Here is a 24,410-nt window from a genome sequence, read left to right as displayed (position 1 = left end):
CCCTGTAACTTGGCTTCTTGCAGCGAGGGAACCACCAGAAGGCCCTTGGAGCTGGACCTCAGTGTCTGGGCAGAACGATGGGGGTGGAGACGCTCCTTCAGGTATACTGGACCGAGGCCGTTTAGGGCTTTAAAGGTCAGCACCAACACTTTGACTTGTGCTCGGAAATGTACAGTCACCCAATAGAAACAGCAAATATAATAATCATTATCTATTTATTCTATTCTATTCTATTCTATTCTATTCTATTCTATTCTATTCTATTCTATTCTATTCTATTAATCCTTCTATTTTATCATCATACTGATGAAATACACAAGAACCCGGCTTGAGCTTTGTGAGCAACAAATCTGAATAAATCTGAATAGTGAGGCCAGCTGGATAGACACCTTCACTTTCATTGTAACTGGCTGTGCATGTGGCCAGTTGTAGAGCGGAAGCTGTCTGTTTAGTGCCTCCTACTTCCCACACTCAGGATTGGGTACCATAACTGTGGCTCAGGTACAGCTCTCATAAGGAAAAGCCATTTGCCTGAAATTCAGCATGGTCAGGCTAAACTCTGCAGCTTTTATTTTTGCCACTCTTTATTGAGAAGCTCTGTTCAGATCCCTTTGGGCACAAACTTGATCTCCCTTCTTGTCAAGTCTTGTGCTAGGCTCCCAGACGGTATGGAGACTAGCTTTCAAGACGATGCTTCTCACTTCTCATCATCTTAAAGAGTGCTGATTCCCTTACCGGAGCGCCAGATTCACCTCTGCTTCCACGAGGACCTGGAGGGCCAATGGGACCTGGGTAGCCACTTGTACCATCTTTTCCAGGTGGGCCATTTGGACCAGGGGGACCCTAAACAGAAGAGGAAGAAGGAGGAGGAGGAGGAGGAGGAGAAAGTTAGTTCTCTCTCAACTGTCTAGCCATAATTTGAGAATGCATTCAGGTTGGACAGAATCAACAGGTTACTTACTCTTGCACCAGCAGGTCCTGGGCTTCCACTTGGACCTTGGGGACCCAGTGCACCCTGTCAAAAAAATAATAATGATGTAGATCTAGTAAAATCCAGTTTTTACATTCTTTTCTTTACATTGGAACACCTGTATTGTTGCACTCACTACAAGATCTGGCAATCCATAGAAGATGAATATATATATATATATCTACAGCTATTCGGCATGCATGTTAACTGGAACATCAAACTCCAAAGGTAGAACCTCTCTAGATATCAGATGCATGACATCAGGTATGGGACAAGCAAGGGTACAAACTGGGAGCTTAAATTGAAATCCCGATTGTTCATTTGCTGCAGCAAGGCATGCTTCCCCTGCTCATCCAGCTGAGATGGGTGGATTTATGCCTTGCTCCAGGAGGGGAAAGTAGTTTCCATGGGATAGAGCTTCTCCCTCACAGCACTGCTCTTCCAATCTCTGAAACCTAGAGATTCAAATAGCAGTGCAGGGATGTTTGCTAAAGGGCTTTCCGGCAGCTCTGTGCTGCACTTTGACGTCCCGAAAATCAGGGCTTCAAAGTGCAGCATCACCTGACACCATCATGACCTCATGTGACTGACAGGTGGGTGGCCTTGCATAGCTGTCAAATGTGACCCACTGGGGTGGGGAGACAACAAGCTAGCTTGACAGCCAGAAAAAGATCCCCACCTCTGAGCTATTACACTGGCCGGGTCAAATATAAATAAAATGGTTCTCTGTTTTCATTATTACAGTTTTGTATGGGACCATAAGCTATGTTAATGTGCATGGTTTAGAAGCTAAATGTTCTCGGAATTAAATACAACTTGAATGCTTCCATTCTAGAATATAGGTGGTACCAGTCGCTTTAAAGGTAGGTTACTCAGAGATTATCTATTGATTTCAGCATTGGCTCCACTGATCAAATAATGTTAGCTGGACTTAAGTCCTATTGAAATCCATGACACAATTCCATGTTTTACACGGATTTCAAGGAGGCTTAAGTACAACAAACTTCCTCTGGCTTAGAGCCATTGAGCATATGGGGTATCAGAAAACTGAAATGCCATTTTTTTATTTCTTTGTTGTTTTGAATGTGACCTACCCATAAATGAGTGGTCTATTAATGCCAGTAACAAAACAGTAAGGAGGTTCTCTCATGCATTGCTGCCAAGGATACTGGGATATCCCATAAGGTTCAACTTTACTCCTACAAAAATGAAATCATTATATTCCCAAGTGATATTGCTAGGCATGTTTCCTCCACGAAACACCTGCAAAATCACTCCTGGTTTCCTCTGCCAAAACATTAAATTGTACATCATTTGGTGGATAATCCAGGCACTGTAGGGATCACTTGTGATACTTTTCGTTCTTGTCAAAGTTACATATTGTGCTAAACACTGGGGTCATGAAAAAAATACAGCATTTCCCCCCTCTTACGCAAGGAAGGCAGGAGAGTTCTGCAAACTTACACTTGGACCAGGGGGTCCGGGGTTACCAGGGAATCCTCGGTGGCCCTTCATCCCATTGTTGCCACGTTCACCGGCTTCACCTTTGTCACCACGTGCACCCGCAGGGCCCTTTTAGAAGCATATTGACAAAGAGTTTTCATAAGAGTATACTTGGGTTTAATGAGAACTAGTAATATAATAATAATAATTTATTATTTGTACCCCGCCCATCTGGCTGGGTTTCCCCAGCCACTCTGGGCAGCTTCCAACAAAACACTAAAATAAAATAACCTATCGGGGCTGCCTTCAGATGTCTTCTAAAAGTTTGGTAGTTATTTTTCTCTTTGACATCTGGTGGGTGGGCATTCCACAGGGCGGGCGCCACTACCGAGAAGGCCCTCTGGCTGGTTCCCTGTAACTTGGCTTCTCGCAGTGAGGGAACCGCCAGAAGGCCCTTGGTGCTGGACCTCAGTGTCCAGGCTGAACAATGGGGGTGGAAACGCTCCTTCAGGTATACTGGGCCGAGGCCGTTTAGGGCTTTAAAGGTCAGCACCAACACTTTGAATTGTGCTCAGAAACGTATTGGGAGCCAGTGTAGGTCTTTCAAGACCGGTGTTATATGGGCTCGGCGGCCGCTCCCAGTCACCAGTCTAGCTGCCGCATTCTGGATTAGTTGTAGTTTCCGGGTCACCTTCAAAGGTAGCCCCACATAGAGCGAATTGCAGTAGTCCAAGCGAGAGATAACTAGAGCATGCACCACTCTGGCGAGACAGTCTGCAGGCAGGTAGGGTCTCAGCCTGCATACCAGATGGAGCTGGTAGACAGCTCCCCTGGACACATACATGCAAAGTTCTGAAGCAGAGACTTACGGGAGCACCACGGGCACCGGCAGGGCCAGCAGGGCCGACTGGACCAGCAGGTCCCTGTAACAAACAACAACACAGGATTATGTCTATGCCGAGAATCGATTTTCTGGCTATAAACTGGATGTGTCACAAAACAGAGAAAACATTCACATCCCAAGCTCCCAAATATATTAGCAAACATAATGAACAAACATCACTTCCATTTTTAAAAAACAACACATTTATGCTCAGGGCTTTTTTCAGCCAGAACTAATTGGAACTCAGCTCTCAGGTGGGTGCCGTTGCCATTACAGTGGTACCTCGGGTTACAGACGCTTCAGGTTACAGACTCCGCTAACCCAGACATAGTACCTCGGGTTAAGAACTTTGCTTCAGGATGAGAACAGACATTGTGCAGTGGCAGCACAGCGGCAGCAGGAGACCCCATAAAGTAAAGTGGTGTTTTAGGTTAAGAACAGTTTCAGGTTAAGAATGGACCTCTGTACTTAACCCGTACTTAACCTGAGGTACCACTGTATAAGAGAAAAAGGAGGGATTCATGGTGCATTCCGGCACCTCTTGTTCTAGAAAAATAACACTTTGTAGGCAGCACAGTTTTTCACAGTGCACTCAGGTCATGTTTGTGTATGCCCCTGGATTTAACTTGGAGTGGCTTTTCATCGGGAAAAATGGCAGTAGGTCATTGAATAAACCAAATTCAAGTTGTTTCAGTGGAGGAAATTCTGTACTAGAGCACTAGAGTATGACACATGGTCACCTCCCACTGTTTTCAGCATTTCAAAGGAAATGACATTACAAATAACTCAATCATTTTGAAAATTCCTGTTTTGATAAGGCTTCCCCCCCCCCAATTGCTAGTTAGTGGGATCGACTCGAAGCAATTCACCCAAAGAAAATCCACTAAACGGGCAAGGTGCCATATTTTTCGCTCTATAGGACGCACTTTTTCCCCTCCAAAAATGAAGAGGAAATGTGTGTGCGTCCTATGGAGCGAATGCAGGCTCCTTGGCTTCAGCGATAGCAACACGAAGTCTCCGAAGCGCAGAGGGAGCGCTCCCTCCACGCTCCGGAGGCTTTGCGTTGCTTTCGCTGAAGCCTGGAGACCGAGAGGGGTCGGTGCACACCGACCCCTCTTGCTCTCCAGGCTTCAGGGATAGCTGCCTGAAGCCTTCCGAGCACAGCGGGAACTCGCGCTGCACTCCGAAGGCTTCGGGTTCCTTTCGCTGAAGCCGGGAGAGCAAGACTCTTCTGGCTTCAGTAGAGAGGGATAGCTGTGCAGCGCCCCTTCAGTGAAGCAGGAGGAGAAATGGAAGGGGCTCCATTTCTCCTGCTGCTTCGCCGAAGGGGCACTGAGCAGAGAGGGGGAGAATTTTTTTCCTTGTTCTCCCCCTCTAAAACAAGGTGCGTCCTATGGTCGGGTGTGTCCTATAGAGCGAAAAATACGGTAAATCTCTTGGGAAGGTGCCTTCCTCGCTGTGGTATTGCTGATGGGTTCCCCGCTTCCTTGTGGTGTCAGACGGAGGTGGAAAAAGCATAGCATACTGTTAATACCCTGCTAGTTTACTATCACATAGATGCTAGTAAGGAAACATAGGAAGGCAGCACTGTTTTCATACTTACTGGATGTCCTCTCTCGCCTGATTTCCCAGCTGGACCAGTATTACCTGGGGGACCCACATGACCCGGAGCCCCTGGCAAACCAGGAGAACCATTTTCACCACGATCACCCTGAGGAGACAACAAATGGCCAACGTGAGGAATTCATTTAATTTTCTAAATGACCATAAACACAGTCAAATGCTAGTACGGTGGTACCTTGGTTCCCGAACGCCTTAGTTGACAAACAAATCGGCTCCCGAACGCCACAAACCTGGAAGTAAGTTTTCTGGTTTGCGAACGTTTTTCAGAAGCCGAACATCCGTTTTGGCTGTTGCCATTGTTCACACGCCTTGGTTTGTCAACATTTTGGAAGTCGAATGGATTGAGTTCAAGAACCAAGTTCCACTGTATTGATTAGGACTAGCAGTAGCAACCACAATCACTGGGATCTGAAAGAGCACACATGACCACCTTGGTTAAGTTGCTTCTCACCTTTGGTCCTGAAGACCCATCACGACCTGGTAAACCATCTGATCCAGGGTTACCCTGAGAAATAAGGGTGAAAGAAGGCTTTAAATATAAGTATAAACAGGTTGAAGCAAAGGGAAAGACTGGATTTCTTAAAAGAAATCCTTTAACATTGCGGAAAGATTTAGCTCTGGAGTGATATTTCCACCAAGAGTTTAACTTTGAAATTATCGTGGTCATAATGGCATGTCAAAAGAGGCTGCTGCTGCTTTTCTGAGATTGCTCACTCATAAAGGGATTTCCCACACATCACACATGAAGAGGAACACAGTACCACATGCTGATATGCGTGCCTGAATAGGGAATCACACATTAAACTTCCATGCTACCTCTGACACAATGCTTTTCATTGAAACTGGTCTTATGTTCAGCTGTGAGTCTGAATTAAACCATAATCACGTGAAGAGAAACCAAGCACAAAGATGTGCAAATAAGCCTTTAATGTCTAGGCATAGACCAGTTTGGACAGGTTCTTTCTCTGGTCTGCTTGGAGTCTCTGCCCCCAGAAGGCTGGCTGTTGCAGCTGACTGGCCACAGGGGTGCCAAATAAGCAGTGCTACAGTCAAGCAACAGTCACTCAGGCACACTAGAGGAAGCTTGTCCAGCTCTCCCTCCAACCCACGTGACAGCAACAAATGGGTCTCCCAGGAAGTAAGGGCATTTGTCTTGTATAGTAATCAAATTCAAAGAAATCAAGCAATGCGCATGCATGGGTGCAAACCAGTATCCAGCTTCCCACAGAAGGAAGACCAAGTCTTTCCTAGTCTCTGTACTAGGATGTACAACAGGATGTTTGAATGAGGCTAATTTGTCTCATTTTAGGTGGGCAAAATTTCTACATGCAGTGTGTGTTTATCCCTAGGATAGAACGAAGATGAAATTCTTTCCATACGTCTCTGCCTGGTTCTCCGGGTGCTCCATTGAGGCCCATTGGACCTGGTGGACCTTGAGGTCCTCGTTCTCCTGGGCTACCATTGGATCCTGGTTTGCCATCTTCACCCTGCAATGGAAAAACAGATGGATTAATGACATACTGACATTTTTAAAAAACCCTGCTAAATGTGAGCTATTGTAGGCATGAAGAAGTTAAGGCCATAGAGAGCTGTTCCTAGACTCAGCTAGGTCAAACCTCTTCTCGAGGGAGAAAGTGAAGCTGCTTTTTTTCCTATTCCTCACTCTCTCTTCTCACTATGTAATCCACCAAGACGGACGGATCTGAACTTGCATGTTTGAAACTATATGCTGTATTAGGCACCCAAGAGTAATCTACCTGTGTTCTCCTTGCTGCTGCGAGGAACAATGCATGAATCAGACCTTAGGAGTTAGTAAGTAAAGCTTTTAAATTTACTTGAGTATGTGGTCCGTTCATTGCTACAGGGGTAGAGAGGTGGCAAGAGCTTTAAAGCAATGGGATATGCAAAAGGGCTCAATAACATTTCTGCCCATCATAAGCAAACTCCAAAACTACCGGGGGAGGGGGGGGGGAACCTCTCATTCCCTTGATGCCGGCTAATTATACCAGCTTGCACCCATATTGAAAGCTGCTGGCTAGTCAAAAGCTGCCCCCATGGAGCTGACCCAGCCACTTCCTGCCTCCAGCAGTATTGCATTGCATCTGTCAGTAAATAATTAAGCTTGTTCTTCCTTGGACTCTATTCTGTGAAGACAAGTGATTACTACCATCTCTCCCACCACACTGACCATCACTGACATAATGTCACCTTATATTACCACAAAACTGCAGATACTGACACGAAAATGGAATTATATGTTTTATAACTCTGGAGGAAATCACCGATCACTGGAGACTTGTCCACAAAACAGCTTTCTCGCACATTTCTTTACGAAGCACACACACACACACACACAATCACTTCAAGACCTAATTTCTAAAAACACAAAACGTTTGTTCTGTTAAATAATTTGGAGAATTAAAAGTAGCAGAATAATGCCTTACCTTTCCGCCAGGTGCGCCATTGGCACCAGATGGACCTCTCGGGCCGGGCAGCCCTACAGAACCACGTTGCCCAGGTATGCCACCCAATCCTGAAGGACCTGGAAAACCCTATGAAGAGAAATACAGAAACAAATTTGTTTATGGGATTTATTTACTGATTGTATTTATCGCCTTGGACAATAAATATTTTCCCCAGACCAACAAATACAGATGCAGAAAATGGCTTTTGAAGCTTACTGAGATATGTGTAGCTGGGGGGACGGGGGAGAAGGTTTCTATTGCAGAACATGCTCAGCTGAGCAGAGATGGTACAGATGAAAATGCACTCCATGCCTTGCAGAGCATAATGGAGACCATCTTCCCTGACACTCACGAGGTCTCCCTCTCCTCATTAAGTGTGGTGTGTGCTTGGTTGCAGTGTTTGTGCGGTGCCATAACAGCTTCTCCAGTGAGCAAATGGACCCATGGGCCCCTGGCACGATTATGGGCCTCCATATTTCTTAGAAATAGTGTTCTGATAAAACTTTCGCTAAGGCTTTTAGAGCCAGATAATGAATAATCCAATCTTAGGTCCCCAGATGTTGTTGGACTGCTTGCCCACAATCCTGTGCCATTTATCCAGATGTCTGGGGCTGATCAACAACATTGAGGAACCCAAAAATTGAGGAAGGCTGACTTAAAGTCTTGCCTCTCACCAATTATGTTTAAAGGGGGGGGGATACTTTCTACATTCTGAGTTGTTCCATTTCTAAGACACAGAGGAATGGTTGAGGCATAATGCAGAACCATAGTTTGGCGCTATGTGAATGACCCTGGCAGAAACATCGAGCTTGAAGTATTCTCCTGTCCATGAGCCTGGGAAATCCTTCCCTCATTTCCTGGTTTGAGGCCAACCATAGTTTACCATTTAATGTGAACTGGCAAACTATGATTTGAGCTTGCCCTGAAAACTAGGATCAAAAACCATGATCCAATCCTGTGATATAGATAAAACAATGTGTATGTTTAGCTAAAGGGACCCCGGACCATTAGGTCCAGTCGTGACCGACTCTGGGGTTGTGGCGCTCATCTCGCTTTATTGGCCAAGGGAGTTGGCGTACAGCTTCCGGGACATGTGGCCAACATGACTAAGCCGCTTCTGGCAAACCAGAGCAGCGCACGGAAACGTTGTTTACCTTCCCGCCGGAGCAGTACCTATTTATCTACTTGCACTTTGATGTGCTTTCGAACTGCTACGTTGGCAGGAATGTGTATGTTTACTCCTTACCATTTGAAGAGTGTTAACAAAAACTTAAGTAAATGAAATTTTTTTTTGTAGCGCTGTTAAATCTCCATGCAGCTAGCCTTTTAAGCCTTGCTTCCAGACTAGAGGAGACAGCAGCCAATAGCCAGCCAGACAGCAAGGCACTGCCCTCCAGGTGGGGCCACTGATTGGCCTGTTTGAAGACGGTGTCATGGGCAGGAAGACCGCCCCTGAACTCCCACTGGCCATGGGGAATTCCCCTTCAATGGCCTGTGCCTAAGCCATCAGAGGAAGGAGGCCAAGAGTAAGGGGCTGCAACTGTCCCCCACCCCCGGGAGAGTGATGAGCAGCCATTTTGACATGCAGGCAAGGTAATGCATTGATTAAGAAGAAGAGCTGCTACGACTAGCTGTAAAGATTGGTCCTAATTTATTACACACCCACAACAGATCAGTGTAATCACTGCATTTGTAATTTTTACGTATCAGAAGTAAGACGTCACAGGAAAACAGTAATCTTTCACCGAATATTTTTAACTCTGTTTTATAGACTCCCAAATAATGTACTTACTGGTTCTCCTTTTACACCTGCCGGACCTTTTTCACCTGGTGGGCCAGGCTCACCTTTGGGACCAGCAGCTCCTGGGCCACCAGCAGGACCAGTAGAACCAGCTGGGCCCGGAGGGCCATCCTTGCCTGGGGGACCCGCATTGCCAGGAAGTCCTGGGTTACCCTAGGAGTCAATATTTGAAAGTGATGCTTGACATACAGTATTTGAATCAACACTCTTAGAATACCAAAATAATGGAGAATTTATGATATGTGCAAAGGAGATAGACCTCCTTGATTTAGACTTGCCACCCTTCAAGATGGATTGAATTGTGCTCTATGAACACATTCAAAAGTAACTCATAAAAAGAAGAGATGCTTTGAGAGTAAAGCAGACTATGGATGAACAACATAATAGCAAATGGGGGGTGGGTTTGCTAGCAGAACACAAACATCATCATCATCATCATCATTATTATTATTATTATTATTATTATTATTATTATTATTATTAAAAATGTATTTATTCCTTGTCCTAAGTCTTGCTTGGATCCAGTTGCAGGAATTGTTCTTCGCAGCTAGGCTTTAGTTCAAGCCAAGTTGCAAAAGGACATTTTGTTATATAGAAGAAGAAGAAGAAGAAGAAGAAGAAGAAGAAGAAGAAGAAGAAGAAGAATAGTAGTAGTAGTAGTAGTAGTAGTTTGGATTTGATATCCTGCTTTATCACTACCTGAAGGAGTCTCAAAGCGGCTAACATTCTCCTTTCCTTTCCTCCCTCACAACAAACACTCTGTGAGGTAAGTGGGGCTGAGAAACTTCAGAGAAGTGTGACTAGCCCAAGGTCACCCAGCAGCTGCATGTGGAGGAGCGGGGAAGCGAACCCGGTTCACCAGATTACGAGTCTACCGCTCTTAACCACCACACCACACTGGCGACAGCATGATCTCAAACCAGGTGGCATAGGAGCAAAGGAAAGGAGCAATGGCCTGGAGAAAGTTTGCAGGGTGGCACAGATGCCACCATGGCCTCCCAGTTCCATCGCTGAGATTTTTTACCTCTCATAGAGGCCAACAGGTTCTTGGGAGGTGGTTGGAGTGGCAGGCCGTTTAACAGGGCAGGGCAGCCCACCACTCACCTCTTTCACACATCATGGGCCAGTTTTGCAGCCCTCCATCCCTTGGTTTAGAGTCTTCCACTGAGGCATTGAGCGGCTGCTGGTTTTCAGAGCCAGAAGGAATTTGACTCATAACCACAACTGGCCTTTGGTTGAGAAGATTCGCTTTTCACTTAGTGGATTACATGGGGTTGTTGGGCCTGATACATAGACATATGTCACAACTTGTGAGGAGAAGGCATTGGGTAGGATTTAAGCACAAGGAGTCACGAAGAGGCACATCAGCTGCTGGCCTGAGTGTGACCCTGAATTCCACCCAGAGGTTTCTTCCTTATAGCTCTGATGTAGGTGAGTCTGGAAGAACCTAAGCAGGCAATATTGGAAGCTCTGTAGTTTGGGGCAGGTTGGTGTTTCTCCATCAGGAAGATAGTTTTATAATTTATCAAAACAAAAACCAGTAGATTAAGACTTCACAAGCAATATGTGCTCAACCTATGGGCAAGTAAATTCATGTCCATGGAGCTGGGCACTCATCCCTGGCCACTTGAGAACTCAAAGGCAACTGGAGACATTAGTAGCATGGAAAGGATTAGGAAATGGTAGGTATTCTTACACTGTTGCCTGGAGGGCCAGGTAAGCCACGAGTACCAGGAAAGCCAGCCTGACCCTGAAAAATATAAGTGATGCTCAAGTTAACAGGTCATAAAACACTAGTATCTTCAAATACCGAAAAGCAGAATTCAAGGGACTGAAATATCCTTAAGTACATAATTAAATCATCTACTTGGATGACTATGTTGGAAGTTACTACATGAGAGTGAAAAATAACCACATTTTTTACATGGCAACTAACTGATATTTATATGGTGAATGTGCCTGTCAGAAACAGGTCTGGAAACACAAGATTATTATGGCAACCTAAAGACTCCTAGAGGTATTGCAGCAGAACCTTTCTGGACTTCATCAGATGCAGAAAGCATTGTCCTCTGTTGGCAGATATATATTAAGAGACCAATGCTAGAGCACCTTTGTGCAATATGTAGCCATGTTGTGAAAAGATATGAATGCATTTCCATTTTATCTCCACGTAAGAACAGGAGGTCAACATTTTACAATGGATGGGCTGGTCTAACTAAATAATAATCATTTTTATTATTTGTACCCCGTCCATCTGACTGGTTACCTCAGCCACTCTGGGTAGCTTCCATCATATAACAAAACACAATACAACATTACACATTAAAAAGCTTTCCTATGTAGGGCTGCCTTCAGATGTCTTCTAAAGCTTATATAGTTACTCATCTCCTTGACATCTGATGGGAAGGTGTGCCACTACCAAAAAGGCCCTCTGCCTGGTTTCCTGTAGCTTCACTTTTCACAGCAAGGGAACTGCCAGACGGCCCTTGGAGTATGTCAAAGCATGCATCAGAATACGGTACTTTTGTCAATTAGAGCTTTCAGGCCAGGTGAACCAAAGCATGTCGCACCTAAACTACTTTCTTATTTATCTATGTCAGGGGAATCCAGCATGCTTCTCTTAGATACTTGAGCAAGTGCAACTACTTGCATCTGACTGGGACTGGAACATGCATCAGCATTGCCTACTGACAAAGGAGAGACTGAAAAAACAATACTCACTACTGGGCCTGGTGACCCTCGCTCTCCTTTTCCTCCTGGGGGACCGGCTGGACCCTAGACAGGATATGAGAACGATACATCATAATGCCAGAAGGAAAATGCAGACCAGCAATACATTGACTTCAGAAACATTAGATTAGGATATCTATGCTTACGGGTGCTCCAGGGCCTCCGGACGGACCAGCAGCACCTGGGGCTCCAGGTTCACCACGCTCACCAGAAGGGCCTTTCTCTCCTTTTCCACCAGGTTCTCCATTTTGTCCCTATAGAAAAGTAAGATGTGCATGTTAAACATCAACATTATTATCAGTAGGAGACACGGGATTTCTTTTTTCCCAGCCAGAACTTGCCAGAACTCAGTTACAGCACTTCTCAGGTAGGCACCATTGCCATTAAAAGAGAACAAGGGAGTTCCAGCACCTCTTTTTCTAGAAAAATAGCACCAATGAGATATAATTATGACTGATTAGGAGGTGAATAATGAGAGCTAACAGTAGCTATTGAGTCCTGCTCCCCTGCTTTTTTGCGGGGGCTGCAAATCCTGTCATGGATGATTCTGGTAGAAAGCCTCTCTGAGCTTGGCTTTGGCTGGGGAGGGCGGGCTATAAATAAAATTTTATTATTATTATTATTAAAGAGTGCTTTGGGAAAGCTGGAATCCAAATTTAATCACCTGTCAAGCTCAATGTTTGTTTCACTGTAGATGCAATTCAAGATGCTTATCGCAAAGTAGTGTGCACAGAGCTAATGTCTTATTTATTTCCCGGACAACTTCACTCAAAGACTGGGCTTTTCAAAAGACCACAATTCCTCCTTGGTTCTGCTCTCCAGCTCCAGGATTTATTGCTTATAAAAGATGTTACAGGCAATCTCGGTGCAGGGCGAAGGGTAGAATCGCCTCAAGAAGCTACTGGTTGCAGCAGGGCCTTCTGCTGTGAGCAGAGGAGCACTCAAATTCTGTTTGGCACAAGGACCTTACTATGGGGGTTATTGCTGTTTACATGTCATTGAGGTTTTTCCATTGTTAAATCGCTATATTGTAAAAAGCAGCCGCCAGGTGTACTTGATGCAGAAGGAGAAGCAAACACATCTGGATTACTATTAGACAAGTGGATGTGCACCAAAAGCTTGCTGTGCATCCTTCATCCTAATAGCAGAGCTCCTGTTCAGGGTCCTAGGCAGCCATTTTCTCAGTTGTTCAGAGTTTTAGCCAGTCTTTTCCGGTTGGTCTTTTCCAACAATTATCCTAGATTCTGTGGTTGCTGGGCATGCTCAGTCCATATGGCTAGGCGTTTCTGTTTTTGGTTTCTAAAACATTTATTGTACTTCTACAAATATCAAAGTTTCACAGAGAACCCTGAAACCTCTCTCTTCTTTCTGTGGCTTGGTTTTCAAAGAGCCTAGTTCTCGAATGTTTTGGCTCCCAAACAATCAAAAACCGGAAGTGACTGTTCGGGTTTTCGAATGTTCTTCTGGAAGCCGAACATCCGATGGGGCTTCCACAGCTTCTGATTGGCTGCAGGAGCTTCCTGCAACCAATCAGAAGCTGCGATTGGGAAGTTGAACGCTTTGGAAATTGAACGGACTTCCGGTACGGATTCCGTTCGACTTCCAAGGTACAACTGTAGTTCTATTAGCACTCACTGCCTGAATTTACTAGAAGGTTCAATATTTCTAGGAAGCTGTGGCCTTCCTCTTGCTATGCACAGGTGAGAGTGAAAAAGGGGTAATAATTATCTTCTGATGTACTTAAAATCTATGGGAAAAGACTAGGAAAATACAAAAAAGTATCTATCTATCTATCTATCTATCTATCTATCTATCTATCTATCTATCTATGCATATTTGTACTTACAGGAGCTCCAGGGAAGCCAGCGGGGCCTGGGGGTCCTTGCTCTCCTCGATCACCCTGAAAATGCCAACGAGTAATACAATTAAATCACCTCAGAAGTTTGCAAAGTACCACCTCTAATGTTGTTCCTTGTCAGGGGTTCAGGAGCAGAGACGCAGAGAAGGGAGGAAGCAGAGAGCGAGGGGGAGGAATCCGAAGGGAAAATGAGTGATGATGACGACCCGAGATCTCCAAGCCTAAGCAGTGAGTCAGAGGACTCCCAAAAGGGAGCCCCAGTGAGCAGAGCAAGGGGGGGATCCGGGGGGACACCCCAGGAGGAAGGGAACAGAGGAGATTCAGAGAGTAGCAGCTGGAAGTCGGGACCCACGCTCATAACTGAGGGCGGCAGCAGCTGGAAGTCGGGACCCACGCTCAAGACTGAGAGCAGCAGGGAGGAAGGTAGCCAGGCATCGGGTTCCGGAGGCTGTCAGCAGGAGGGAGGGCACGAGTCAGGGGTGGTCACGCCCTCCTCAGAGAGCGAGGCAACGGTTAAGAGGAAAGTAGAGAGTTGGGCGCGCGCGCCAAGTTCAAATGCAGCGGAAGCTGGAGCAGTAAGCAGCCCGGAGAGTGAGCCAGGTCCTAAAGCCCGCCGCAAGGAGGCAGAAGGATCAGGGGGGTCAGCGTCAGAGGAGAGTAGAAGGGAGGAGGCCCAGGGGGGCAGAAGGACCCAGAGACGTAGGGAGAGGCGAAGGAGGTGGAGCAAGGCTAGGGTATTAAGCTGGTGTGCAAGAGGCGGGGACTCAGACGGGTCTTCGCCGACCTAGGGCAGAAGGGGTAGAGCTGCACGCTGCAGTTCGGAAATGAAACCTGTAACTTAATAAAGACTCTTATAAAGTAAACGCTGGCGGACTTGGTCCTATGTGAGCTGGGACTGGGTGGCAGCTCTGACAGTAAGACCCGTCTCAGTAAAAGCTTCGGACACCTGATATCTCGCAGCGGAGAGAGAGGCAGCTGGAGGAGGGGATCGGTGTTTGGGAGCAAGCTCACGACGTTTAGCAGAGATGACGGAAGCAGAGACAGTTGCAGCGCTGCAACAGGCAGTTACCCAATTGAACGCGGAGGTACTGGCATCCAAGAAGAGGGAGGAGGATGCGGCAGCCGCCTACAGAGATCTCCACGCCAGGTTTGAAGCATGGGTTAAACACGGGCAGCCAGGACCCAGACCGGAGGGGGTTGGGTTGGCACGGAGAGCAGGAGGGCTTGTGGCTCACTTCGATGGGAATTTACAACAGTACCCCAATTTTCGAGCAGACGTAATGTGCGCACTGCAACTGCTGGCAAAAGACTTTAGAGATGAGGAAGAGAAAGTGGGGTTCATACTATCCCATTTGCATGGGGATGCTAAAGCGTGGCTACGCAATTTGTGGAGGGATAAAGATCCGGCGCTTCAGAATGCAGATGCCTTTATCAAAGCGATGGATGCGTGTTTTTTGTCTACTATTGATGTGGATCTTGCCCGACGGGAGATTCATGGACTAAAACAAGGGAGGGCAAGCGTCCGGCAGTACCACGCCCGCTTTTTTGCGCTGGTCAGTGCCTTAGAGTGGGACCGGGATTCGCCCCCTGTCAGAGACCTGTTCTGGGAGGGTCTAAGCTCTGCGGTCAAGGATGAAATTGCAAGGGGGGAGAGGCCCCGAAGCACGCAGGAGGTGGTCCAAAGGGCGCTGACTGTGGGGGTGAGGCTGGAAGAACGTCCATGGTGCAGAGATGAAGGACGTGGAGGGCGCGAAGCAGCGAGAAGTTTCTCTTTCGTTCCAAGAGAAGCAGCGCGTGCGCAATCCACACCTCCGCCTGGAGGGGGAGGGGAACCGATGGAGGTTGGAGGTGCAAGGGCTCAGTCAGCAGCCAGAGCCCAAGCACCGACAGCAGTGAAAGCGAAGCCTCCTAGAGGGAACAGGAAGTGTTACATCTGCGAGGATCCAGGCCATTTGGCGAAAGAGTGTCCCCGGAGGCTCCACAAGCACACTGCAGCCTCAGCAATGGTGACTGCAGCAACGCAGCAAGGAGAACCACAGCAGGGAAACGACGATGTCTGGCTGGAGACAGAGGCACTGGGGCCCAGCCAGACGCATCAGTGAAGCAGTCCCCAGCGATCTTGCAACCCACGGACCCCCTCCCACCCAAACCAGTAGTGCAGCTCACAGCATCTCTCCAGCTACCCGATGGCGTCACTATCGAAGTGCCGCTTTCTGTGGATTCTGGAAGCAACGCAGACTTTATAGCGCAGGATTTTGTGGAGCAGCACGCTATACAGCTACTGCCTGCCACTCTGCCCCTGCAAGTCGTCACAGTGGATGGCAGAGAGTTGCTAGGGGGGCAGGTGGTGAAGCAAACGCCACCGATGGTGATGCGCCTTGGCAACCACAGGGAAGTCATCAGTTTTAATGTCACCCAACTGTCGGACACGCCCATTGTGTTGGGCATGAGTTGGCTGGACAGGCACAGTCCGACACTGGCTTGGTACCAGAGACAGCTGATCTTCGGCTCCTCTTATTGCGCAGAACACTGCATCCTGCCCAGACAGGAGGGAGAGGAGGAGGAATCACAACTGCAGTTGGGAACGTTGCAAGCAGTCCCCCACAAATACGCAGACTTTCTGGAGGTCTTCTGCGAGAAAGAGGCTGACAAGCTACCACCGCACAGGCAATATGACTGCAAGATTGACCTCCTACCAGGGGCGACGCTGCCGAAAGGGAAGCTGTATTCCATGTCTGAGGACGAATTACAGGAACTCAAACAGTTCATAGATCACAATTTGCAGCGCGGTTTCATCCGGGAGTCCAGGGCAGTAGGGGGCAGTCCTGTTTTCTTCGTGAAGAAGAAGGACACGCCCCAAAAAAGACTGGTGGTGGATTTTCGCCTCTTAAACAAGATGACCAAGCCTTCTGATTTCCCCATGCCCAGGATTGACGACCTACTAGCGACGGTGCGCAAGGGACGCGTGTTCACCAAGTTGGACCTGCGAGGTGCGTACAATCTCATCCGCATGAGGGAGGGCGATGAGTGGAAGACGGCCATGTTCACGCCTCTGGGCACCTACGAATACAGAGTGATGCCGTTTGGATTGCAAAACGGTTCTCACTGTTTCCAAGCTTTCATGCATCATGTGTTGGCGGGACTCCTTTACAAGAAGTGCGTCTGCTTTCTGGATGACATCCTGATATTCTCCGACTCGCAGCAAGCCCATGACCAAGATGTTCGGGAGGTGCTGAAGAGGCTGCAGCAGCATAGACTGTACGCCAAACTGGAGAAGTGCCAGTTCGACACGACGGAGGTGGATTTCTTGGGTTACAAGTTGTCGGACAAGGGGCTAGCCATGGACAGCGCCAAGGTTCGAGCGGTGTTGGATTGGAAGAGCCCGCGCAATCGGAAGGAGGTCCAGCGGTTTGTCGGCTTCGCCAACTTCTATCGCAAGTTTATCAAGGGGTTCGCGATGCAGACGGCGGCCATTACGGACACGCTAAGCTCCAAGAAGAAGAAATTCATCTGGACGGAGCAGGCGGAGCAGTCCTTTCAGGCACTCAAGCGTCTCTTCGCGTCGGAAGAGCAACTGCTGCATATCGACCCCAGCAGACCGATGCGGGTAGAGACAGACGCGTCCGATAGAGCAGTGGGAGCTGTCCTGCTGCAAAGGGACCCACAGGGGGTCTGGAGGCCGGGAGCGTTCTACTCCAGAAAGCTCAGCAAGTCGGAGCAGAACTACACCATCTGGGACAGGGAGTTGCTGGCCATTCATGCAGCTTTCAAGGCGTGGAGGCACTTCCTGATCGGCGCCAAGCACACGGTGCAGGTCTGCACGGATCACAAGAATCTGGAGCACTGGCGCACGGCTCGGTTCCTGAACCAGAGGCAGATACGTTGGGCGGAGTTCTTTGCTGACTTCAATTTCCGAATAGAGTACGTCCCAGGCGACACCAACGTCATGGCGGATGCACTGTTCCGCAAACCGCAATACCTCGAAGAGGCGACGCCAGCGGCAGCCATGCACATCTTCGCGCCAACAGCGTGGGCATGCGCTTCAGCCACAGTAGACCTGGATGCGGTGCGGCGGGCGTTGCAGGACGACTCCTTCGCGCAGGCGAAGATGGCAGAGGTGCACAAGGGCACGGCGAAGGGCGACGAGTTCCAGATACGAGACGGCTTGCTCTTACGTAAAGGGGCCATCTACGTGCCGGGAGACGAACTTCGCGCCAGGGTACTGCAGCAGCTGCACGACGCACCCACGGCCGGGCACTTTGGCACGGAAAAAACGGTGGAATTAGTCGCAAGGGACTTTTGGTGGCCCAGACTGAGAGGGGAAGTCGCGGACTACGTTGCGAGGTGCGACACCTGCCAGAGGGCCAAACCGGTGCACAAACCACCGGCGGGACTGCTGGAACCGCTGCAAACGCCGTTTGAACCGTGGGAGAGAGTGGCCCTGGACTTTGTTACGGATCTACCCAGCTCGAGAGGCAAGACAGCTGTACTAGTGGTGGTGGACTTGTTCACCAAGATGGCACATTTCATTCCGTGTGCGAAGGTGGCCACGGCGGAACAAACCGCCAAACTGTTCATGGATCACGTGTTCAAAGTGCATGGTCTGCCGCGGTCTATCCTGTCCGACCGCGGGCGCCAGTTCGTCTCGAATTTCTGGCAGAAGCTGATGAGTTTTCTAAATGTCAAGGTCGATCTGGCATCAGCAAGACACCCGCAGACCAACGGGCAAGCAGAGAGGGTCAATGCCATCATGCAGCAGTACCTGAGATGCTATGCCAATCAACAACCTGCGACCTGGGTGGATTACCTGCCGCTCGCCGAGTTCGCTTACAACAACACGAAGCACGTGTCCACAGGGGTGACGCCGTTCTTCGCCAACAATGGGAGGAATCCCAGAACCTTCCCGGGACGGGAGAGAGTGGGGGGCGGAGAACCACAGACGGCGGACGCGTTCGCGTCAGAGTTGCAGGCGGTACACGATCAACTCAGACGGCAGCTGGAGCTAGCTAAGCACGCCTACAAGGTGCAAGCTGACAAGCACAGGCGGGTTGGCGAAGAGATCCAAGTGGGAGACTGGGTCTGGTTGGCAGCCCACGCAGTGCCGACCAGGTCACTAGCCAAGAAGAAGTTGGGGCACAAGCAAATTGGTCCGTACCAAGTCGAAGCACAGATCAACCCGGTAGCCTTCCGACTGGCGCTGCCGGAGGGTTCCAGAATGCATCCGGTGTTCCACAGGTCGGTGCTCACTCCCTACAAGGCACCTCACAGATTCCAGGAGCCAGGGACGGCACCGAGTCCGTTCCGGGAGCGGACGGAGACGCGAGGGGTGACGCAGCAAGACCCCATCAACGAGGTCACGGAGATTTTGGACTCCAGATGGGGGGAAGAGGGAGTCGAATACCTCCTAGCCAGAGAGGGCACCCGGGCCAGCGCCAATAGCTGGGTGCCAGACTACGCTTTGGAGGAACCCCTGCTCAAGGACGAGTTTCATGCCCTTTTCCCACACAGACCCATGCCAGCGAGCTTCTTCGACGACTGGCTGTTCACGCCCACACTTTCTTCCAGCACGTTCCATGGATTCGACTCGGACGGGGAACCCGCACTGAGCACCCGTTCCCCAGAAGGATCGCCGGCGGGTTCGGCGTCAGACACCTCGTATTGGTGGGACGATCGACCGGAGGAGCAATGGCGCCGGAAGTGGCTGGAGATGCCAGGTCGAGCGACCGACGCAGAGACTGACATGGACGTGTTCGGGGAGGACCTTGGGTTCGAGCACGGCGGTACAGAGATGGAAGCGGAACAGGTCAACGTCGGCGACCGCGAGGAGGAAGACTCGGAGGTCTTCAGTTGGCGGCCAACCACGGGGAGCGAACTGTATCCGGCATTCCCTCCCGTGATGATGGAGCACCCAGCACCCACACCTGAAAGCGGGGAGGGGGGAAGGGGGGGCTTCGAGGGGGGGATGGATGTCAGGGGTTCAGGAGCAGAGACGCAGAGAAGGGAGGAAGCAGAGAGCGAGGGGGAGGAATCCGAAGGGAAAATGAGTGATGATGACGACCCGAGATCTCCAAGCCTAAGCAGTGAGTCAGAGGACTCCCAAAAGGGAGCCCCAGTGAGCAGAGCAAGGGGGGGATCCGGGGGGACACCCCAGGAGGAAGGGAACAGAGGAGATTCAGAGAGTAGCAGCTGGAAGTCGGGACCCACGCTCATAACTGAGGGCGGCAGCAGCTGGAAGTCGGGACCCACGCTCAAGACTGAGAGCAGCAGGGAGGAAGGTAGCCAGGCATCGGGTTCCGGAGGCTGTCAGCAGGAGGGAGGGCACGAGTCAGGGGTGGTCACGCCCTCCTCAGAGAGCGAGGCAACGGTTAAGAGGAAAGTAGAGAGTTGGGCGCGCGCGCCAAGTTCAAATGCAGCGGAAGCTGGAGCAGTAAGCAGCCCGGAGAGTGAGCCAGGTCCTAAAGCCCGCCGCAAGGAGGCAGAAGGATCAGGGGGGTCAGCGTCAGAGGAGAGTAGAAGGGAGGAGGCCCAGGGGGGCAGAAGGACCCAGAGACGTAGGGAGAGGCGAAGGAGGTGGAGCAAGGCTAGGGTATTAAGCTGGTGTGCAAGAGGCGGGGACTCAGACGGGTCTTCGCCGACCTAGGGCAGAAGGGGTAGAGCTGCACGCTGCAGTTCGGAAATGAAACCTGTAACTTAATAAAGACTCTTATAAAGTAAACGCTGGCGGACTTGGTCCTATGTGAGCTGGGACTGGGTGGCAGCTCTAATGTTGTTCCTATTTCAGCTGCTCTGGTCTGCGGATATTCTGCATTTGCAGGATCCCCCTATTCTCTCCTCTCAAGACGTCAAACTATTTACAACATCGAAGAAAGTGTGCAGAAGTTTTGAACCCTTTCACAGCTGGTTATGTTTTGTTAGCTTGGCAACTTCTTATGGGGATGACTTGATCAAGGATAGGTAAAAGTAAAGGGACCTCTGACAGTTAAGTCCATTCGTGAATGACTCTGGGGTTGCGGCGCTCATCTCACTTTACAAGCCGAGGGAGCCGGTGTTTGTCCGCTTCTGCAGACAGTTTTTCAGAGTCATGCGGCCAGCATGACTGAGCCGCTTCTGGTGAAGCCAGAGCAGCACACAGAAATGCCGTTTACCTTCCCGCCAGAGCGATACCTTTTTATCTACTTGCACTGCGTGCTTTCGAACTGCTAGGGTGGCAGGAGCTGGGACAGAGCAACGGGCGCTCACCCTATCATGGGGTCTCGAACCGCCGACCTTCCGATTGGCAAGTCCAAGTGGCACAGTGGCATTTAAACCACAACGCCACCCACGTGGCTATAAAGGATAGCAAGCGTCTAAACCCAGACTTTGCTTGAATGCCCTATACATTGACTCATTCCCCACCTGCTGTGTTCAGTTCCTTTCTTATTTCTTTATCTGTTTTGTATACCAATGCAAGAAAGCCATGCATTCCTCCCCTCCCCCTGTGAGATTTTCATGTTTCTCAAGAGTCCAAATGTGCTCTGTGTGGCAGGAAAGTTAAATAAACCCACAAATGGACATTCTAATAATGAACTATTATTTATCAAGCAGCTAGGAAATGATCAATAATATTTTAAATAGGACAATAAGGTTAATTTCCCTCATAGGGAAGGATTGATAAAATGCATGTATGTCACCTTCGGTTCCATGATGGAAGAAAGGTGGGATATGAATGCAAGAAAAATAAATAAATAAAAATAAACGTTGATTATATTCTTGTACGTATCTACATGGCCAGACTGCTTTGCTAAAGATGCTTATTTTGTCGATAATCAGTGCTGTGTGCTAGGCATCAATTTTAGTTACACGATTTTATGCCACCAGCAGAGTTAAATGTTTAAAATGGATCACTAGAGATCTTATAATAGATTATTATAAGAAAAATGAATAGGGTAATGTTGAAATCATGGCTCCTTAAATTTGCGTAAATGTAAAATGTCAGCGGGGGAAGGGAAAGGAGAGGGAAATATGTGTACAGGTTCCTATTGGTTGGTAGTGAAATTTGTGAGATTATGCATATAATTTAGTACAGAAGAGGGATTGATTTACTTTCATGTATAGTTTTAAAATACATGCCAAAAAGAAATTATATTCTAGCACCTTCAATTATATATTGATCCCTAAGCAAGCAATCCAACACTCAAAAGTACTATATGTGAAGTCAATGGGTTGTACAGAGCTACATTTCTTCCTTGGAAAATACTTTAGGAGCAGTACAAAACAAAAATTGGCTTAAATTATGATTGAAAATAAAGGATCTCTTACGGGACCACCACGGGGACCTGTTGGGCCATGAGGCCCAGCTGTACCAGGCTCTCCCTGAAAGAAAAGAATATTTTTTTCTTCAGAATTGGATTCTTCAAAATGTGCACAGTTGACATTTACATATGAATAATAACCGCCATTTTGGAACGAGACCTATACCTTGTCTCCTGGTTGGCCTGCTGGACCGGGGGGTCCAATGGAACCGACAGGACCCTGAAGGATGAAAAAAATATATATATATTCAGCAGTGTAATATTAATAAGAACTGTGAACACAACTTTCAACAAAGTCTGGAAAGCAAAAGTGTCCTGAATATTCTTTCCCCAGACTTCTGGTTTCCTGCGGAGGTAATGGCGGTGTGGAATTGATCGCTCCGCAAAGAAGCGGTCAACTCGGAGGCTTGCAGGGGCTATAGGTGATCTATAGGGTAAATCTGGGTTGTTGTTGTTTTGTACTTTCATGCTGTAAGAATTAGTGATGGTGCTGAAATTCCAAACTGAGTAAGGGATTAGAACTGAATCTTCCACTTTGGAAATACCAAGCTGAAGTTAAACCTCTGTGTCTCAAAATAGGCTCACCCACTACCAGTAGTCAAAGCTGATCCCCACCACACACACACACACACACACGTGTTAAGTTGGGGAGTAATGGCTAGGAGGGTTCGAAACAGTCAAACATCTATCAACGCTGAGGAACATGGGCTATATAGAAGTTTGCATTGCCTCCCAGCTCAGGAGCATCCACTGCTATATGGGATCATAGAGTGTGTGGGTTACAATCCCTCCCAGCTTTATCCACTGAGCAGAGAAATATTGGAAAACTGCACTCACTGTGCAGTAAACGCTCCTGAGCATACACATGACTGTCTATTTCCAATGTGACCTGTGCCATTGCTACCAACCCTCCCTGCCAGCCTCTGCTGCTGGTTCCTGCCCTCTGGACTTACCTAACAAGGGGAAGTTTGGGAAAATGGTAGGGAAGGTTAGCAAGGAGCTCCCTAGACTCATATAATAAGCTGGAAGAGAACTATTGGAAATCTACCCTCCCGCCCATAAAGGGATGTTGTAGCCAAGTTATCTAAAAATGAACCCATGGGAGGTTTTACTCACTCGGACACCATCTTTTCCAGGTAAGCCATCTCCACCTCTGCTACCAGGCTCTCCCTGTCAAACAAAGCTTATATGGTTACCAGAACAGGAAAAGGGGAGAAAGAGGCACCACTACTATTTCTTAACATTGCTAAATCACCAGGAGTCTGTTTGCTGCGATCAGTGTTGTAGATATAATGACTCTCCCAACAGAGTCAATCTACTTAGTGTCTGGAAAAGGGTCATTCCCTCCTCGCCAATCTGTAATTTATGTTCATATGCCTATTGTTACCAGTGGCACAGAACTGGTACACAGCGTGCTGTGAGAAAATACTGGTTTTCACAAAGTATATAAAGTATACAAGCAAGGATTAGGAAGTATTAGAAAGTTACGAATCAGGACGCTGAGTCAATCCTGGAACTCAAGTGCAAATCTGATCAATAAGTTCAGGTTTAAAGAGTCAAACTGAACCAATCCCACTAATATAAACATATTACGGTGATCAATAGCCCATTCTTAATCCTTTTTGTTTCAAATGGAGTCCTGCTGACTCCAATGGAAGCTAAGTATACTTAGGGTAGGGGTGAGAGAGGTATGCTACCTGAAGATTTGACCCCAATATTTTTATATATCATTCTGTATCCAAAAAGTGGGGATCTCAGGAAAGATAAGGACCTGCAGCTTTTAGTGGCCTCATCTGTCAATGCAGTTTTTCAAGGAACCTATGATCAGGTCAGTAGTAAAGCCAGCCAGATGATCATTATGATGATCATCATGCGTTGTTGTTGTTGTTGTTGTAAGTACAGAAGTGCATACCTTGTCCCCTTTAGGTCCAGGGTTTCCATTGGCTCCTCTATCTCCAGGCATTCCTTGTAAACCTTGTAGTCCGGGACCTCCAGGAGGACCTGGAGGACCACCTGGGCCCTAGTGGAATGTTTTAAGAAGCTATTACATGACAACAAAAGAGGAAGACCGGAAATATTTTGTAAGGTGTGCACAAAACTAAATAAACTTGTACATACCTTTGCACCTTCTGGTCCAGGAGGGCCAGCTCCACCTCTACTTCCTGGGGGACCCTGAGGTCCTTGTGCACCTCGTTCTCCTGGGATGCCATTTTCACCCTAATATGAATTAAAACATTTTGCTTTGCACGATCTCCAAGGGCCACAGCATGTATTTGTTTGGTTCCCAGCCCCCCTGTTCCATACTTAAACACAAACACACACACAAAAACATGGAGCAGTTGTTAC

At 48.2% G+C, this 24,410-nt stretch overlaps 1 protein-coding gene across 2 annotated transcripts in view; it reads right to left on the bottom strand.

Annotated features, from left to right (window-relative positions):
- Positions 1-24,410, bottom strand: part of COL3A1 (collagen type III alpha 1 chain) — a 107,891-nt gene that overhangs the window by 5,467 nt on the left and 78,014 nt on the right. For both annotated transcript variants that reach the window (XM_082223477.1, XM_082223478.1), the window contains 18 exons: positions 24,183-24,281; positions 23,977-24,084; positions 23,181-23,234; positions 22,231-22,284; positions 22,072-22,125; positions 13,762-13,815; positions 12,062-12,169; positions 11,907-11,960; positions 10,882-10,935; positions 9,177-9,338; positions 7,364-7,471; positions 6,299-6,406; positions 5,371-5,424; positions 4,900-5,007; positions 3,283-3,336; positions 2,435-2,542; positions 962-1,015; positions 736-843 (listed from right to left, as the gene is read on the bottom strand). In XM_082223477.1, the coding sequence (XP_082079603.1) occupies positions 736-843; positions 962-1,015; positions 2,435-2,542; positions 3,283-3,336; positions 4,900-5,007; positions 5,371-5,424; positions 6,299-6,406; positions 7,364-7,471; positions 9,177-9,338; positions 10,882-10,935; positions 11,907-11,960; positions 12,062-12,169; positions 13,762-13,815; positions 22,072-22,125; positions 22,231-22,284; positions 23,181-23,234; positions 23,977-24,084; positions 24,183-24,281 (1,503 nt within the window). The remainder of the gene's footprint in view (positions 1-735; positions 844-961; positions 1,016-2,434; positions 2,543-3,282; positions 3,337-4,899; positions 5,008-5,370; positions 5,425-6,298; positions 6,407-7,363; positions 7,472-9,176; positions 9,339-10,881; positions 10,936-11,906; positions 11,961-12,061; positions 12,170-13,761; positions 13,816-22,071; positions 22,126-22,230; positions 22,285-23,180; positions 23,235-23,976; positions 24,085-24,182; positions 24,282-24,410) is intronic.

The sequence above is a fragment of the Podarcis vaucheri genome (assembly GCF_965113315.1).
Source record: "Podarcis vaucheri genome assembly, chromosome: 1".
Taxonomy (NCBI): Eukaryota; Metazoa; Chordata; class Lepidosauria; order Squamata; family Lacertidae; genus Podarcis; species Podarcis vaucheri.
Note: the sequence above shows the minus strand (reverse complement) of the source record. Positions and strands in the feature narration are given on the sequence as shown.